General features: G+C 41.3%; 1 protein-coding gene across 7 annotated transcripts in view; it reads right to left on the minus strand.

The window, feature by feature from the left end:
• Positions 1-20170, minus strand: part of MSRB3 (methionine sulfoxide reductase B3) — an 86217-nt gene that overhangs the window by 47339 nt on the left and 18708 nt on the right. For 2 of the 7 annotated variants that reach the window (XM_052774376.1, XM_052774380.1), the window contains exons 2-5: positions 19287-19413; positions 13277-13408; positions 5553-5661; positions 3709-3786 (exon numbers count right to left, since the gene is read on the minus strand). In XM_052774376.1, the coding sequence (XP_052630336.1) occupies positions 3709-3786; positions 5553-5661; positions 13277-13408; positions 19287-19362 (395 nt within the window). In that variant the 5' untranslated portion in view covers positions 19363-19413. Of the gene's footprint in view, positions 1-3708; positions 3787-5552; positions 5662-13276; positions 13409-19286; positions 19414-19885; positions 20163-20170 lie in introns of those variants that run through there. The other 5 variants (XM_052774377.1, XM_052774379.1, XM_052774378.1 and 2 more) reach the window with 5 other exon arrangements.

The raw sequence follows: 20170 nt of genomic DNA on the forward strand, positions 1-20170 counted from the left end.
AAGGAAATTCCTTGTATAGTCTAGCCTGGTGACTGAAATCCTCCCTTGTGTTGTGAAGACAAGAGTGGTACAATGCTAATGGCACTGCAATATTGCCCAGCCACGCTTTGCTTTTCTCACAATTTGCTTTTGGATGCCTGAGAGATGTTGAGAAGACCTGACACAGTTCAACGAAAATCAAATGAAAACATGACATGAATACGGGTGTTGCTATTTCTCCTAGCGCAAGTTCAGAACAGCCAACGCCATTACCAAGAATTCCTTCCAGGAAGCAATAAAGGCAGCAGTGGGTGATTTATGAAGACTTGGCAATTCATTCCTTGGCCCTAAAAATTGGAAACTGACACAACAATAATATTTCTTTTTTAAAAGGAAATCATTCTCCCAGGCTTCCCAGTTCCCATCTATACCACATCTTTCTCACACAGTCCGGCATATGGTAAAGGACATGACCGTGGTTTATTAAATATGGAATAGCTCCTCTCCTATGGCAATAGCGCCAGTTGTGGATTTCACTCAGGTCCATTCTAAGCTCCTCTTGCCATGGCTGTGGACAGAATGGTATTTTTGCATAGTGTACAAAAAATGCCTTGAAAAATTAATGTAGGTGCAATTCTGCAAATACGCTTGGCCCTTAGAAGATGCTGAGGATTCAGGTGGTGCAGGTGGCTCTGTGAACTGATACAGAAATACACAACCTTGCTGCAGAGGCTGTCCAGCCATGATAAACGTGGCTCACAAAAAATTAACATGAGCAGGTGCAGTTGATAAGCATGAGGGTTTTTTCTTTGGCTGATTAGTTTTCTATCAGGTCAGTGTGCTGCATTGAGACATGCTCCAGCCACAACAGGTGAGGTCCAGTGAAGGGGAAGCCATGAAAAAGCACCCTAGATAAAGGTGGGGGGAGCAGGGCTGCTTCTTTTAGCATAAGCCTGCAGCTAGATTGGAGTTAAGTGTAACGCAAAACCACATAAGGGCTGGTTTGCAGAAAAGGAGGTCCTTCAGATTGTCTCTCTCATTTATTGCTTTCTTTAGGGAGCTGTACTGGGATGTAGGAGACTGTCTGGCGTGAAAGTTCAGAGATGGAATAATTAGATTCAACGGCATGATTGTGGATTTTATGTGTGAGGCACCTTTGATTGTGGAAAAAGTTAAAGCATGTTCTCCATAAAGCTTGGGAGGTTTCTCATAACACTAGTACAAGTAGGTAGATGAAGAGATGTTAAATTCCTAATTGTTTCTTTTATCTTTCCTGTGATAGAGACAAGAGTTCTGTTTTAAAGACGTACCAAAACCCAGGTCTTTCATCTGGAGTGTAAAATTCATGTGTGCCCTGACCTCATGTATCACATGGTAATGAAACAACATAAATCAGAAATGTTAAAAGTTGAAGTTTGTTAATATTACTGCTGAAGCTCCAGTCTCCTTCCCGGTTAAACTGACAGGTCCATAGTCCAAATATATATATTTACAGATTACAACAACACAAAGAAAAAAAATTAATGGACACCCAATGAGAAACAAATGGAAATGTAACTTTCAGATGACTATCTGGAAATTAAAAAAAAAAACAAACGAACACCAGGTCCTCCCCCCCCAAACAACTTGCATTTTAAATGGGGCAATGGACTTCCACTGGATTGTACTACCACCTTACTCCTAAGAAAATACTTTGGTGATTTACACTCTGTGGGAAAAATTTAGCAAATAGCATACATTTTGCATTCTCTTATCTATGTTTCCTTCCCACTTTTTTAGCTGTCTGGGCTGAAGCAGTCACCAAGATACAGAAATGTATCATCTTCCCTAGTTGAGGAAGACATTATATACTGACATTTTGGGGTCAGTAAACAAAAGAAGATGGACCCCTATCAGACTCTCCATTTGTTCCCACCCTTGTGAGCCACTTCTGAACAACGGGCTGAATTTGATGTAGACCAGAGGTGGCAAGAGCTCACAAAGCAACACAAAGACTTTGGGGAGATTGGGCTAAGGCCAGTCCAGCCTTGGGACACAATCAGCAAGGTGTTTTTTTCAGGTGCCCACTGGTCTGGGATTTATTCAAAATAAAAAACAACTTCCCTCTTTCCCTCTCTCTCCTCCCATAAAATCCATGGGGAGTCTCAAAGAGAATCTGAAAACAGGGACATTTCCATATAGCTCACTTCACATACAGAAATCCAACTCACTAATTCAAAAAAAGTCAAGACTACGCCAAAGCATACTGCACACTTGAGATAATCACAGGTAAGTCTCATATTGCAGGTTTTTCCCATATTAAATGGATTGTGAAAGTAACTGGAAACTTGTTCACATTCATTTATGTGAACTACTGCTGTCCAAATCTCACCCCACAAAAAACCCTACTCTTTCTCCAGCAGACGATAGAAAGGAAGCCAGTCCTGAAGGCAGAAGGTGAAATCCTGGCTTCATTGTATTCATTTGCCAAATCTGAATCGATTTCAACAGGGCCAGGATTTCCCCCATAAAGATTTAGCTATAGTAAGCAGGGGAATGTCTGAACGGCAGAGTAGAAAACCAGGTTATGGACACTTTAGATCCCCACTTTGTACCCCCAAGCTAAGCACCACAGTAACACATGACATGAGAATATTGCCTTGGCTGAGTTCGTAACGATCAGTTTTCCAACTCAAAAGATTCATGTTATTACTGAAGTTTCTGCAGATAATCCTCCTAACAGAGGAATCAAACATAACAGAGATGAAGTGCTGCTTTCATCTTTACAGACAGTCTCTTGAGAACAACTATCACTGCCACATCTGGTGATTCTGGAGCTACATCAACTTATTACTGACCCAATTTTCTCTATTATTAGCGCTATCCTGACCATCCTGCTTCATGCTGCTGTAAAGGTACCTCTTCAAGGGAGAGGGACTGAGTCAGTGTGAACTGGGTGAAAAAACAAGCAAAAAAATGAAATTCTTCATCAGAATGAACACAGGCAGCCAGAAATAAGAAAAAAACACATAAACAACAACTGAATCTGTGCAGAACAATGCAGTGATTGAGAGAATTCAATCAGCACTGCTTCTAGCACCAAATTTAGGGCCGTAATTCCCACAGTACTTCTGAAGAGTATTTTTCATGCAAGACACAAAAGTTATTATTTCTTTCTTAATCCTTGCTTCAGTTCCTAAAGCAGCTCTCCATGTGTGCTAATTGGGATGGATGAAAATTCAGTAAGTAATGCAGTCTTCCTGGATCTTGTTTTCTTAACTGCTTGAATTCTAAAAAAGCACCTACTTTTTTTTTTCTCCATTATCAGATACAATGCCGTAGCATGGATGCAGCATCGCCACCCAGGATCCGGATCTTAAAGCTACCTGTGAGCAACGCTAACAGCCAAAACTCAGTATCTATCAGCGCAGTGAAAGACTGTGTTACAATTACTTGGCATGGCTGCATATGAAAAAAAAAAATTACTACTTTTTTTCTGTCAAATTACCTATTTTACCTGAATGTTATCTTACTATCTTATTTATTTACTAAGACTTTTTATCTTTACAATAAGCCTGATTTTACTATAGCATTATTACTTACATTGCTTCCCTCCTACCCCCTATCAATTTGAATGACTTACATTATCTCATACAGTTACGTAAGCACTGGAATATACACAAGATTATACGGGAACACAGCACACAAACTAAGAGACACAAATCTCAAAACTGTATTTAGCATACTCACTTGAATAAAGGAGTCCCACAAACAACACATTTGTATATTCCTTGAGCTTTATGATGTGTGTACTCCCCCTCAAAGGCACTGGGAAAACAACAACACTACATTTTAAAAATAAATAAAGGAATTTGGGTTTTTCTAAATCATTAAATTAGCTAAGACTAGCAAAATGTTACAGGAGAGCCCCACGATTTAGAAGTTGGCAGTTGTTTTTTATTAAGGGCAGCAAATACAGCAGGCACAGGAAAGGGGAACGTCCTCATTAGCGTGCCTCAGGTGTTACGTATCATGCAAGAGGAAGCCAGTTGTCCCGCAGTTCAAAGGACAGAACAACAGCAGCAACAAAGAGGGAGAAACCGGAACCTTCCCCCGTTCGGCAAGCGAAGCCGCGGTTTTTGCAAGCGCGGGCGTTTGGCACGTAGCTCGGCCTGGCGCGCCCCTCTCGGCCTGTCCCGGGGCCAGGTGGGCTCCGGCGGAGGTGCGAAGCGCCGGCCGCCCGCAGCCGTGCGGCCGGCGGGCCGCGACGGGCGGGAGAGGCATTGCAGCTGAAAATGAAATAATTGGTCCACGATTTCAAGCTGTGCGCGCCTTATATTTTTAGTTGAAAAGCAATATTACAGCTTTAAGGGAATATTTTTCTAAGTTAACAATCTAAAAGGCTAGGAGGTCATTCATCTAATACGAATCAGCTGCGCTGGCCCAACAAAAAGCCTATGTGCTCGGCAGCTTGTTTTTATTATCCTTTCACCCTTTTTATGAGGTCCAATTTTTTTTTATAAACAGGATTTTTAAGAATGACCTAATCTCCGATTGTTTGTGTGCATTAAATCACGTTGTTGGTCCCATACACAAGAGCGAGGAGGGCCGGGGGGAAGGCAGGCCCCCCGGCAGAGGCCACCGCCCGGCCCCCGGCCCCTCCGGGGCGGCGGGAGGAAGAAGGGGGCCGGGGCGGAGGGGGGGACCGCAGCGAATTCAGCCCCCGGTACGCGCCGTCAGGAAGAGTGCTGCCGATTAAGCGGGACCCCACGTGCGGTGGAGAGAGCCCTTTCAGGTCACGGATGAAAACAAGCAGTTACATCATTAGTACGTTCGGAGCAGAGGTAAAGCCAGGGCCTTATGCCAAGCTCAGTGGTATAAATTAGACAACAAAAAACGGCTAGGCCTTGGCAAGTTACCTTCATGCTGGAATCAGCTGAGAGAGAGACTTTATTCACTAAAAACAGTCTTGGAAGCAAGTCCCGGTTTTTTTTTTTTCCTCCAGGACTCGGGGCTGGCTTCCAGTGACTAAAGCCATGTGAGGGCAGTTATTGAAAATTTTTGACATTCCAACCACAAATGAGCCAATAAATACCTTCTCCACATGTGCTTCAAAAAGAAATTGGAGTGGGGTGGAAAAGGACTAAATTATGCTACCTTCTTTCTGCAGCCAAAAGGTCTATACTTACAATGGCCACCTTCAAAACTCCAGCCTCCTGGCACGGGGCCATTTCCCTCGTGGTTCTGCTTACTGAGATGTCTTCCAAAAAAAGTGTACCTAAACCGCTATTACTTCCACACATTTTGTAGTAAACTAAAAACAGACTCTAAACATGAGCCCGGTGACTTTATAAGACATGCAGCGTTCATTAAAAGAAAAAGTCACACAAGACCCCTGGCCTCGGCCCCCGCGCTGCAGATGCTTGTCTTTGCAGTGGTGTTAATTTGTAGGGGTTAGTAAACAAGTGCAGAAATCCTGGGGCGGGGGGGGGAGAACACAACCTGGTGGGGAAGGTGAGGAAGCACCAGTAAGAGGAGGGGGAGAAGAAAGATGCCTGTGTTTGGAGGACTGCGTTTCCTTCGTCCTGCCTTACCTTTCAGTCCCCTTCTCCTGAGTGACATGGTACTGCAAGGGTGTCAGCCGCTTCCTCAGCTCCTCCTGGGAAAAGACCACCTTACAGTCCTTTTTATCCCTACATGACCCTGCAAAGGGAGAGGATATGGAGAAGGAGCCTTTTTAGCTTAAATCCTGAATAATTGCTTTGGCAGACGGCCACAGCATAGCTTCTGCATACACTTGTCAATGACCAGACCGGTCCCTAATGCACGAAGAATGGCTCAGCTGAACTGCAGCTGATTATTTCTTCAAATCCAAGTTTAAAAAAGAATTTTGCTCAAGAGCCAGGTGATTCCACTGGAGCAGTGACAATGTGCTACAGCCAAAGCCCTTTGGTGTGTTATACACTAAACTGTTGCGCACACAATCATTCACAAGAAAGTAACATTTTTCCCACCGTTAAAAAAAAAAATCTGCAAAAAAACCCCAACTACAGCTGAAACGTTCTTTACAAGACATCTATATTGGAGACTTACGGTAATGGGCATATGATGTTCAGCCACAACATCCAACAATTTCATTACCCTTGAAAGTAGCTGAAAAACAATTCTGAATCTTTAGAATTCCAATAAGGTTGATTTAACTTCTAGTTGCATCCTTGTCCTTTTACTTTATAACATTAACCATTGTATTTTTTCACTGTTGAAGCACTAGAATAGGAGCCCTGAGGAGCAAGTAATTTCTTTATGAACAAAGCTGTACAAGGTTCAACGATAAACTTGTCGTAAAAATTAGGGTTGCTATTGAAATTACCCTCCTTTGAAAATCTCATCTTACGCTTTGCTTCATTCACACAGAAAATCCAAGGAGTACATAAGGATTACTGAAAAAAACCATTTGTGTAGTGCAAAAATTCACATCATGAAAAAAAACAACAGTAAGGTTGCTTTTGAGAATGAAAACTCCCAAAGTAGTAACAGAAATTGCCAAATATTCAAATAACTTTGATAATCACTTGCAAAAATTAGCTGACAAAATACAGCTCGGAAAAAGCACTCTAATTATGACAGTAATTAAAATATGGTACAATTAGAAATAAACAGTCCCGACAAAAATATTTTTTACTAGTAATGTATATACACTCATAAAAAGACCAATTGTGTTCCCAAAGTAGAGGGAACAGAGCTACCCATCTGTATGTCATTTAGTACAGGAGAGGCAATGGCAGGTTTAAATTACATGGTATTGGATTGCAATTTCCTAACATTGGATGCTTTTCTGCTTTTTTACCTTGAGTCATTACTAAGGAGTGTTCATAAAAACTAGCTTACAGCACAGATGCTTGCAAATCATTTAAGAAAAGATGTTTCTTTCTTCCTCCCCCTCTCCTTTTCTCATTTTTTTAATGTGTGGGGGTGGGTGAATAGGGGAGAGAGAAAAAGAATAATGCTGTTGGTCACTACCGACTAACCCTAGGAAGTATTTTCAGGAAGAAAAAAGTAAAATTGAAAACATCTGATTGAAGTAAATAGTGCAAACATAAAAAGCTTTACTAGTGAAAGAAAGGTATTGAAAAGCGACTTTATTTCATAGATTAGAAATTACTTTTGATCTAAACATTCTTAAAAACAGATTGTTTTCCACTCTGAGCCATCTCATTAGCTGTGCTGCAGAGCCTTCGTTTTAATGGCAAGCTTTGAAAGAGCGCTGCTGTATGCCTTTGTTAGCTTCAATCTTATTTGGGAGAGGGATAAAGATTTCATTCCAGGTCTCTTTGTTTGTCTTTCAAGAACCACTAAAGCAGCATTCACACAAATTTTGCAAGAATGTGCCCTGTGCCATAGCTTACAAATTATTTGGTTTTGGTGCACTTAAAGGTCACCTTCCAAATTAGCAAAATTTTCCTACATCCTGGCTTTTCAACCTTAAATGTAAATATTGTTTCCTAACTGTAAGTGAGGTTTGTTCTTCATAACATTTGGTTGCTTATTTAAAGATGTCAAACGTTGGAGGTTTTTATTCTCCGAACGTGCAGGCCTCTAGGACTAATAAGTCTTTCAAAGTATAGCTAACAGGGAAAGGAAGCATATGCATTATATAAATAGCTATTGTTACGTTGCATTACGCAGCTCAGAAAGAAACTGTTTGAGATACGGTCTTTCATCTACAATTTCAGTATGAAAAAGTAGTCTAGAGAGCAGCAAAGACTCTTACAAACCAACACCTCTTCACTTTTAAAAGTATCTACCAATTACTCTTTTAAAAAATTCTATTTGCTCTTTAGATGTTGCAAAAAAGCAAACTAAGCGTAACTTCACTTTGGGAAAAGTCAGAGAAAATACTGAATGTTGTAAAGAATGGTCAGTATTCCCTCTTTAGTCTCCTTGAATAATTTTTCATCTATTTCAGAAATTTAGTGTTCTTCAATCAATGGGCTCACCATATGCACAAGAAAATTTCTATATGCCACTTGAGCCATGACATAGATCAGAAGTAGGAAGTGTGTTATGAAAGATTTTTTTCCCTATTGTTTCTAATAATTAACTGCGTGTTTTACAACACAGAGAAGTATTTATGTCTACAGGAGAATTTTGCCAAACTGCACTGGGGTAAACTGCAACCTACCCCAACAAAGGACTCTCCAGGTTTGTAATTTAATGGAGTATACATCAGCAAAAAGCTATAGTTGCACTACAAATCATAAAAGAAATCTCTTGGTCCAGCCCTCAGCATTCAAGAACAGCCCTATTCAATTAATTGCACTTATTATGTAACTGCTAGCAACAACAACTAAAAAAACAAACCTCAGTAAATTGACTGCATTATTTCCGTATTGCCAAAGAGCCAAGGAGGCAAAGCAAGACTCACCCCTGACTGCAGAGGATGTAAGGATACATTATCTGAAACAGGGCTAGCCTACAAGCCTTAATAAAATGCAATGAATCCTGAAAATTACTGGATGAGATTCTAGGAATACAGTCCTCCGGTTAGGAAAAAAATTACATGCAAGGGGGACAAAAGTGCTCAACTTGCAGTACAAGGGTGGCTGCTTCCATTTTTTTCAGCTGTTCCTTTACGGCATATATGAGATGTCTGCACCATTCAAGCCAACTGACTGTATCTTGGGAGGGGACAACATAAAGCTACACAAATATATGCCCAATATGACAGAAACTGCCACTAGTAATGCAGCTGTTACCAAACTCGTTATTAAAGCAGAGAACAAAGGTGCAGGCTGACCACCTTCCTCAGTCTGGTTGCCCAAAGACAGGACCAGGTATGGGCTGTGGAAAGGGTTCCCACACAGGCAACAAACTTCTTCAGCAACTCAGGCATAAAGGCAGGCTCACAGTTCATTCGCAAATTACACAGTTCAAGGCAGAAGAGAAAAAAGGTCATCAGTTTTACAAACAGCATGACATCAGTGTGATTACATTAAAGGTGAGACTAAATTAAATACACTGTGAGAATAACAGAGTCTGGATTCACTGGATCTATGTTAGGACTCTGGAGTGGATCTCACTTGCTTTTTGGATGTGATGCTCTCAGCAATGACTTTTAGAAGAGCCCGGGACAGCTATGTTCCTAACTCCAGCTAGATCCCGCTGTTAGGACTGGCAAACGCCGGCCTACACGGGCAGACAAAATTCCCTTTACATTCCACTGCAGGACTGGAGGCCAGATGAAATCTCTCCCATCGGCACACCTCGGTGCCTGGGTCGGGGTGGGTGCTCCTTAGAGGAGCAGTGCGCAGGCAACTGCTCCACAAACAGGCACCGGCATTCCCACGTGAGGCGACGCGCCATCAGCCTTCTGCCATCAGTGACAGCGGTGCTAAAAGCTGTTCAGGTCCTGCAGCAGGATGGAAGGCTTTGCAAAGAAAAGCCCAGGGTCACAAATCTTAATGCATAAACATAAAAAAAAAAAGCTGAGGAAGGTGGAACAAACACCAACAGAAACCCTTTTGGAGCCTCCACGGCATTCCTGTGCTTAGGAATGGCTTTTCTGAAAAGCAATGCAATGCACACTGCCATTTACTATTCACCTGCAGACTACAGACATTTCAGAGTTCAGCGCTGGAGTCCTCCTCTGTACGAATGAAGTGAACAGAAAGTATTTTCTGGGTGCTGACCTGATAATGAAGACATTAAGCATCTCGCCTCACGTAAGAATTCCAATTTCAATTGACCTTTTCAAATCTGTGGTTCATAACGCAGGCATGTGCCATTTCCTTCCATATAAGCAATCACAAGAAAACTAGCAACGAGATATGTCCAGACAGATGGACAGAAGTTAGCAGACCGTTACTCCTCACCACTCAGCCCTTCACCTGCTCCAGCATGCCGGAGGGTGGCGATTAGTCTCTGACGTGCCCTGAAATATGTTGGCATTTTGCTCGATGGCCTTCCTTCTTCAAATAGTCTTTTGAACCATTCTAATGATTTTCTCTTACGTTTTGTTGCTTTCTACCCCTGAAATTAACATTTCAGCTGTGTGGAAGACACAGCATACATTTTCCCCCTTTTACGTATGCTTATGTTCCACTAGCATTAATGGACATTACAGTCATGCACTGAGCACATACCATTAAGACTTCCTGAATTAAATACAGCAAGATCAAACGTTCCAGTGGAGCACAGCCATATAATAAATTGGGCTTCTAGTTTTCAGTACTACTTCTTTTAATATGCCCAAGCAGTTTTTTAGGGGCCTTCCAGCACATTTTATTATTCATATACCACCCCAGCCCCAATCCTGCAATGTGACCTGTGTGGGCAGACCCTTGGGAACATGCATAGCTCCAACAACTACTTAAAGGTCTACAAATGTACATCAGATTACAGGATCTGGCTCTAAGTATACATCTCTCTGCTTCCCAAAGCCTGTCCCTTCATAAGTGGGTCATACCTTAGTCATCGACGGTAAATTATCTCAAACTGACGTTAACAGGAATCCTGCAAGGTTAAAAAATATTTGCATACATTTCTTTAAATAAATATCCTCACATATGCTATCGCTAATACTCCGTATTATTAAAAGTGGAATCTCTCATTTTTATTATTTCAAATTTCATTTACACAGTTTATGCCTCTTGTTTACAGTTTCGCCTCTCTCTCTGCTTAGGAAAAGGCAAACAAACACACAACTCTCACTTCTGTTTAGTCTGTTCTCTGCAGCCTCTAGTCTGCAGCCTTGGGAGAATGCCACAGTGCCCTCTCACTGCAAACAAGGCAGGAACTGCTCATCTAGTTTAAAAAAGAACAACTCTTGAAAATGCAAATCAATGCAAACAGTTCTACTGGCTTACAAGCTGGAAAACACTGTTTTACAAAACCTGTATTTGACATGATAGATGTTTTCATAACCCCATCACAAGCCATTTTAAATTACCTAAGCATGCTGCTGACTAGGATAGATGCTGCAAAAGAACTCTGAAATGTTGGGAGGTCAAGTTTAAGTAAAATCCAAACTTCATCATTAAAAAAACCCTGTAAATGTTTTACACATTGAAAAACAGATCTGTGTTTCTTCTCTGAGGGATGGCTCCTTTGCTTTCTTGCTGTAGGTAGCTAACTCCCACCCGCTGTTGAAATACCATTTGCAGTTTCATGCAAGCATTAGGAGTAATGGGGCGAAGACCATTTCCACTATATTGTGCGTTAAAAATCCAAAAGCCGGGGTACCAGGACAACAGTTACAATTTTGGGTCAAAGCCAGGTTCTATCTTAAAAGAACACCACCCCAAAATTAACTGTCTTTAAAAAAAATTCTTTATTTGGACACCCAGGAGGGTCACATGGCCACAAGGGAAGGCAAGCCCTTTCTTTGCAAATTTGCAAGCTTCCCGTGCAACCAAGAAACAAGAGCTATCACATTTATTTTTTCCACCTGGTCATCAGCATGGCTCATGTTTTGTATAAATGTATATATTTTGAGTCACCATCAGAGATCTCCCATGTAAGACAGTAAGTTTCTCAAGCACTAAAAAAAAAAATGCCCAAACTCCCAACTAATGCATCTCCTCTGTGCACTCGTTTTCTTTTCAAAGAAAGTGGTACTGAAACCCCAGTGGTCCCAGTCCAGACAGCATCTATGGGAACGGAAGCTGCCTTGCTGTTTCCGCAGGTCTGCAAGCGTCTTTGCGGCAGGTTACATGGCTGAAGTAGCCACGCAAGCCGAAGAGACGTTCCCTGGAGAAGAAATCTGAAGCTGCCTCCCCTCCCCACGAATGTAAAAAACATTTAACAAAAGATGGAAGTGTTTTGCGTAGTGGGGAAGGGGGAAAGAAAAGCAGGTCCATTTGTCCTCTCCAGGGATGTCTACTTTACTTCCTTATCTCACGTTAATGAAATAGATGTCACTACCAGCCACAGTCTTGGTCTCACAGCCTCTCCAAATTATAAGCCTTGAGGACTCCATCACCACCCTGCGCTGGCCGGTGGAGGTGAAGGCAGCTTCTGCCGGGGCTTTCTGAGGTGTCATCTTCACCAGTACTATAGCAATGGCAGCATGTGGCTGCTCAGCAGAGGCTGGTGAATAGAAGCACCTTCAATTAAGTGGAGCAAAAGCTCATTACATTATAAACTGCCATTTTTGTTACCCTTTCTGCTGAGATGGCCAAAGACAGAGTGCATGGGGCAGCTGACCTATTTGCCTTACTCTTGGATGCAAACCAGGCAAGACAAGATCAAGATCTATTGGAACAGAAGTGGAGGGGGGAGCACTTATAATGATGGATTTCTCTTCCTCTCTCCCTAACAGATAAAGAGACTTTTGTTTTGCTGATATGATCCTAGCACCTTTCACATGCACTACATTTGTTTAAATTACAAACAAGAAAGGCAGAGACACTGAGCACTCTGTATCTGGTCAGTAGACTTCTGTCACGATCAATAAAAGGGTGCACAACATATGGAAAGGCATTTTATTAACAGCAGAATTAAGCTGAATTTAGTAAGAGTGCTTTATGCTACCTTTTGCATTTAAAATATTTCAGTAAGCCATCAAAATAAGTTTATTCACACAGCTTTAATAAAGGTTTAACCCTGCAGCAGAAACAATTAAAGTCAGCAATTTGCCAGCGGTTACCGCAGTGGTGTGTAGCTTATTGTGGCATTCAGGCTGTTGCTAAATCCTCCTGCTGCTTCCTCCACAATAGTGATGTGTGGCCTGTGAAGTGAGCACTGCGTTTCAAGAATCAAGGTGCCGCAATCTATACTTGGGATAGGGGGTGGGGGTGGAGGAAAGGAGCGGGGTGGGGGGAGGTCTTTCTTCGCCTCCAATTCCCCACAACAGCCCAGATCTAACTGCCTGCAAAACTCAGGCTGTCTCCAGCTGTGCAGGAACCCTTTTAGCAAAGACGCAAACAGGCACAGCCTGCTCTGTGGCCTTTCATCCCACATCTCCAGGCACTGAAGGACGTACCCAGCGTGAGGACAGGAGCAGCTGGAACACGCTGTGCTCCAGCTGTTGCTCTGCTATGGCCACGTCAGAAAACACTGTAGCCCCCTCCCCTCTCAACCTGCTTCAGGACTAAAGGTAGAGAAAGAGCCAAAAAGGTTAGTAACCGCCAACTTCTCTCCCTAGTGGGCCTTCTGGGCTTCCCTATGTTTCTGTAAAATTCAGCCATGTCTTATGGGTCAGGAAGATGGGGTCAAGCCCTATAAAAGGGCTTTAAGAGGACTCGGTCGAGCCCTTCCCTGCTCTGCTCTCCTCGGGACTCCTTGACCCAGGCCAGAGCACTGAGCAGGGAGTTCTTACCTGCAGTGCACAAAGCTGCCAGTGCTGGACCTGGGCTGCCAGCAGCTACCGTCCCCCAAGAACCTCTCCTCCAGCGGGAGCAGGGGGCACCTTCGTATGCCAGCCAGGCGCCCCTTCCCAACACAGCTTCTTCTGAAGGAAACCACAAGGTGAGACACATGTTTAGCTTGTCACTAAGAACAAACATTGTCTGCTTCTTAGCCATCTCTGGGACACAATTCCTCTCCACTCGTTTTCCCCCACATCACGATCTGTGCTGTAGCAAGCTGTGGTTAACCTAACAGCTAAGTCATGGTCACGTTCGTGTCTCTGGTGCTGACTCCCGGTCCACACCCTAGACCCATTCAAGGTACCATCAAATTCCAAGCTCACACATCCCCTAAGTGACTGGCTGGATCATCTCTTCCATCACTTCCCAACATACTCTTACTGACTTTAGCATTCACATTTCCATCTTGCACCTTTTCTTGCTTGCCCTCCCTCAGCTTAGCCATATACAAAATCTTCCTTTTTGTGTGCTGTCATCTCCCCTTTACATCACATTCTTCTCTGCAACCTTCATCATGTGCTCCTCAGAGAAAGGACAAAGCCAAGGGTTGCTTTTAATTGAAGGAAAAAAAGTGAAGGCAGTCCTTAAAGGACTTCTCAGCACACAGGCCAGTAACTAAAAAAGTAGCTTTTCATGGGAAACTTTAAAACACAGGAACACCGTTAGTGCTGAAACTTCATCTTTTCCATATCCAACTAAGCAGAAAATGCAGTAAGCCTGAGCCGCAGAGGGCACAGGAATGGAACGTGGGAAATTTATGAGCTCCCAGAATTAAAACATTCCTGCAAGAAGGATAGAAATGGCTTGTGGTGGGTCCTTTATGGGAGCAGGAAGGGAATGCAAATGACCTTAAGAGATCCGTCAGGGAACACATTAAGGAACTGGCTCTGTGCACCGTCTGGGAGCACAAGAAACATGTCATCATCCCTGTGCTACTCAGTGCCAGAGTCACTGAGGAGCCTCCACCCCGAGAAGGCAGGGACAAGCGCCTTCTGTCTATTGAGCAGGTGAGAGAGAGTGCAAAACTCCGCCAAAATGAGGAGTTCAGAAGGGTGAAAAAACAGGGTACAAACCCTAGGGTACAAACCAAAAGGGTACATTAACAAAGGGTTTCTGGTCTTCTTTATGATCCCAAGTTTTGCAAGCATCAGGCGCAGTAAGAGTATTACTCCCAACAGGATATCTACAAATACATTTCATTCTAAACTGTATTAAGTAAGACATTCTAGACTGAATACTATTGTACAAAAGAAACATTTGTAAATACAGAATAACATTGAATATACAGCTATATAGAAAGGTAATTTTTAAAACCCATTTTCAAGCCATTCCAAAAATAGGATAATGTTATGCTCTATTATGATAATACAGCATTCGACTATCATATGACTAGGAGGCAGACATACACACAGACATTTATATAATAATGGCACGTGAACAGCTTCACATGCTGTTTACTATTGTGCTCACATACTGCTTGTTTCCAAGACTCTTCTCAAGCATTTATCAAATTCCTCATAACTGCTGGGAGGTAGTAAACTAGGTAATTTGTAAGACTGGATTTTAAGTTTAAAAATGTATTTTTGTTCCAAATTGATATTTGCCTTTTTTTTTTTAATTTAGCTTCATAGAAATGAGTTTTAATTTTTGCCCCCCAACCAGCTCTGAGGAACAAGTACATCCAGCTGAGACCTTGTATGACATATTTAAACCCAGAGCAAATTTTTATGTTCAAGATATAAACCCCAGAAAATAAGAATTTATAATGAAAACATTGACAGGCATTTAACCATAGCCATACAGGTGGTTTTTGCTAGACAACGTATCAGTATTATTTTCTTTCGGATCACGTGAACAGACATCTGTAGTAGTACATCTTTGGTGATACACATTACAGAAAGCTATGGGAAAGTTATACATTATGGAAATTATATCTCTGAACATAGAAACATACAATATGAAACGTTTAGACATACTTAAGTCACACAAAGCTTGACAGCAACTACAGTACTTTGAACACAAGAGACTAAGATCTTTTCTAGACTTTTCGTTGTGAAAGCCAGATCTGGCAAACACTACACACACAGATAATTTCACTGACATGAGCAGTCTAAGAGTTCAGAGGGACAAATGCATATGAATAACTCATGCATGTAACTGTTTGCAAGATCTGCTCCTAAAAGTAATCCTTTATGTTAACACAGTACTGCTAAAAATCCAATTTTGAGACCCAGTAATTTTCTGTTCACTAGCTATTCATTTCAATTTTATGAAAAGACATTATACTTAAACTTGGAATTAACAAATATTTAATAAAACAAGTTATGAGAAACTATACTATAGATATTTACTTAATAAAGACTTGCACCATATGCCCAGCACCATCTTCATACAGATGTATTGTAGTTTAATCTAAGCCTAGAAAAGTATGGTTTCCTACTAGTAGTTATTTTAGTAATTAAACACTTCACAACAATTTAATATTATCTAGGACTTTTATTATTTCATACAGAAAAAAAACCCCTAAGTCTACCCCTGCAATTTCTTCATCATTACTTTTACTTAATTTTACAAGCACCATAATTTTCTTTGATCTACAGGAGAGGAAAAGCAAAATTATCTCATGCAAAAAATGTGATGTAAGCAGCACAACATTCAAAGTGTTAAAGAAATAAAGGATTTTTTTAAGAAATGAGAACCCATAATAATTAAAAGACACAGCAAAGCAAAATAAGCTATCTTTTTACTTTATAGTTTGGTGGTCTGCTACAGAAAACATATGTACATGGAATCTGCATAATCGTTACTTGTATCAGACTTGTATCGGTTACTTGTTGGTATGCACTAAAGCAGCTGAAGTAGTGTTTACATTAGAAGTTTTGGAGGGGGTTGTTGTGGTTTGGGGTTTGTTTTATTTAAGATTTAATTTCTGTGAACTAAATCCTGGCAGGTGCTGAGTGCATCCTGCACCTCCAAAGAAATTTAGAGCACTCAACTCTAACAAAGCGGGCTCAAGGAGTGACACTTCAACATCACACGACAGACACAACGGAGCTGTAATCACTACTGCAATGAAGAAACCTTTAACCAATGTGAAAGTAGTTGGTGTATGAGCACAGATCGTTGTGATTTTTCCCAATGCTCACGCTTTTCGTAAAATACTTGTAAATAAATGTTCATAAGGTCTCAGGGTGTACTTTCTGTATGAATGACTCCTAAAAGGGAAGCTTTTCCTAAAGTGCAGCATATGCTTAGTGCCATCTACAGGGACTGCGCCTGCTCTTACTCTGACTTCACCATGTCGGGTATGAAAAACGTCACGGGCAAACCGTGCACTGGGTTTGCACGCATCAAAACATTCAGTCCTAACTTCAGATGAAAAACTATTTTCAAAATACAATTTGGAAGAATAGATCCACACTCCAGGTGCCAATATACAAATAGAAAACGAGCAAGTAAAAACACTTCACTAGCACAACTGATCCAGTGCAACTGGCACAGGCTTACAAAATAGCGTTTCAAAGAAAAGACAGAACGTCATCCCTACTCTAAGATACTTCCTAACCTTGTTTCATTCCTTTAACTTTTGGGGAAAAAAAAATCACTAATTTCTGATCTACAACTATAACTTTATATTAAAGTAAATACTGCATTGTATTCTTCGTTCCTTACAGGAAGGACAGAGGTACCATTCCGAGCATAGAAATCAAAATGATACTTTCACTCAAGTCCTTGTCCTGCAAATATTTAACTGCATGGAGTTTAAAACTGTGTTTGAAAGCCCGATTTACAGCTCTGCTGGCACTTTGCTCCCTTACGCTGAGCGGGCAGGGGTTCCAGAAGGTTAGAAAGTCTCCTTCTGTATGGAATTTGCCACTGAATTAGAAGAAGACCAAACTCCACACCATTCCAGACTCGGTGGGCAGACAGCACGGCGGTATGGTTGCATGGCTGCAATTCGTACAGAACTGGGTGATAGGAAAAGCACTAACTCAAAGTGTTATGTTATAAAAAAACTCAGGAGAACTTGGGGTCTTTTCTGTATTTTCAAAAGTTAAAGTCACAGTGCATTGTGGCATTTAAGCAGATGTTGGCTCTAGATCTCGTTCCCATGTTTAGTTTGATACATGCTATACCATTTACTTGCAACCCCCTCAATACACCACACACAAAAAACCAAACCAAAGGCAAAGCAAGCCTACATTAAGCTATAAGCATCTGGGGAATTTAGATTACTCTTAAAATATGTGAGATATGTGATTGTATATTATTCCACTGTTAGCAGATGAATTTGGGTTTATTATACATAAATATCTCTCTATATCTCTCTCTATAAAGTAGCCAGTCAGTGGAACTCACTCTATTAATGTTTGCACAGTTATGGATCAAAGGGACAGGAATAAATAGTAGCGTTATGAGCTTTTTATTCCAAAATGTGACTACTGGATTATGCCAGAAAAACAATTTGACAAAATAGCTAACGTAATGCTTTGCAGACAGGTACGCAATAGCAAAACCTCCCACAGGCTGCGTTTCTAGGTGACCAACTTTGAGATCTCCTTTTCAGATCAGGAACAAAATGGCCAGAAGACTGAGTGCCCCCATTTTAAGGCAGACACCAGCAATACTAGCACACATCAAAAGGTGCATAATAAGGGCCAAGGAAATTTGCTTACCCTGTATTTTTAGGATTTTAAATCTGGCTCAGCAGCAAATATAACAGGAAACCAAGGTCAGGCTGACACAATGTGGGCTATTCTCTCTCTTCCTCAATATGTGTTTGCAGGTCCTATCTAGGTTAATGGGAGTTCTGTGCACATGTGGGGGGAAACAGAACACAAATGCTGCAAAAATTGGACTCAGATTTCGTTCAAATAAAGTGTAATCAGCTCTAGAAAAATCCATCAGCTTGAAAACTGATGTCTTATCACTGAAAAAAATCTTTAAAACATCACCTCCATATGCTTGTTAAGTCCAGCTCTGGGAAAAAGCGTTCGTAACATTTTGCACGCTTATGAACCAGTTGTGGGTGTAGTACAAACACCCAGGCTGGTTCTTTTTTGATGCTTCAAATACTGATCAGCCAGGATTGTATCTTTTTTATTTGGGTGTCAAGAAAATTCGTAGTAATGTTCAAAATTAGCTCAGTGCAGCTTTTATTTTCTTCCACATAACCATGCACACTGACATTACTATGCAGACATTACAGATACTGTTGCTGTTAAGTGATACAACACAAAATACTTGGGTCCAAGGTTTTCATGAACAACCAATTCATGGAGATGGGGTCTTATGGCACCCTTCACAGGCCTAACAGCCGAGCCTGGACCTTACATGAAAAGTGCAGCTGCATCTGGGCATTAAATTGCATGTTTCCATTTATTTATTTAGAGAAGTGTCATGTAACTGAAGAACATGCTGTCAGAGGAATGAAAGAATTAAGTTTTAAATTCTGCGCACTTTTTGTACATAATTTTCAGTGCAACATATTTGATTTACAATAAAAACGTAAAAAGGGGCACATGCACTGTAAATATAGTATACTGCTAAAGATTTTGGAAAATACTTTTAAGTCCTATGATTTAATAGCAATTGATATGCTAAATTCTTTTATGCATCTTTTTAAAAAAATTATGAATGGCATTTAATAAATTTTTTTCAGTTTAATTCCACTGGTTTTGCCACGAATGAGGAAAATAATATAAAATTTAAGAGAGAATATGTGGGACAAGGCAGACAGACATAATTTCCAAGCATACTAAAATCTCGGATATGAAAACCTTTACTGAAGCCACTGACTTTTACAACAACAACAAAAAAAAAAACCCAAACAAACTTCTGGCTCAAAGGAAAATTTAAACAAACCAGAGCAACCCATAGCACATCGTTTCCTGCAGCAGAGACACCCATTCCTAAAAGGGCCTTCATTACGCATGACACAACAAGCAGCACCCATTCAACCTGAGGGAAGCCCACAGGCTCGCAGGGCCACTGGCTGGCTCTTTGTCACCAAATGCAGCAGGTTGAATGCAGACATCACTGTGATATCCTCACCAACAAAACCAGAGGCAAAGAACAGGGGCAAGAGCTGAGTAGGGAAGAAAAAGAAAAAAAAAAAAAAAAAAAGATGAGAACAAATTAAAACATCAAAAATGTTACGATACATTCACAGAAAAAACAATGCTTACAATTTTACGAGACCACCACGTGGGAGCCCAATTCTAAATGCACTTTTCTCAGTACGTTTAGCCCATTTCTGATACACCCCCCACCCCCCACCATTTTGATATATATTCCATAGTACTCAGTGAAACAACTTGCTATGCTACCAAGCGAGAGGGAGGGGGCAATTCTGTAGGGGGCACTCACAACGGCCGCTTTAGCTACCCAACGGAGAGCAACTCCGGGTAGCAACCTGTGCGGTCACAAGCGCAGAGGTATTGAGAGCGAGCTCAGGACCTCAGCCAGAGAGCAGGAATCCCGCTTCGAACACCCAGGAATGGCGGGCAGATCAAACGCGCACGCTTTTTCTATTTGTTTTATTTAAAACAAAATCACACCGCGCAACATTTCTGAACGGTGAATGCTGGAAACCATTCATTGCTAAAAATTGTTCTTTTGATGACTTGAGGAACGTGACGCTTCATTGTAATAAACTTGCCAGATATCTTTAAACCACGACTTCTTTTTTTTTTTAAAGGCAGGAAACAATTCGCGTTGCAAACCGTCCACGAGACACATTTAGACAATCTTCCGGCCTGTTCAAATATAGCAAACGGAGAGATGGCAGTCGCGAGATTTTGTTTCAGAAGGATTTGACGCACGACTGCTAACGGGTTCATCTA

The sequence above is a fragment of the Harpia harpyja genome, chromosome 23, assembly GCF_026419915.1.
Source record: "Harpia harpyja isolate bHarHar1 chromosome 23, bHarHar1 primary haplotype, whole genome shotgun sequence".
Taxonomy (NCBI): domain Eukaryota; kingdom Metazoa; phylum Chordata; class Aves; order Accipitriformes; family Accipitridae; genus Harpia; species Harpia harpyja.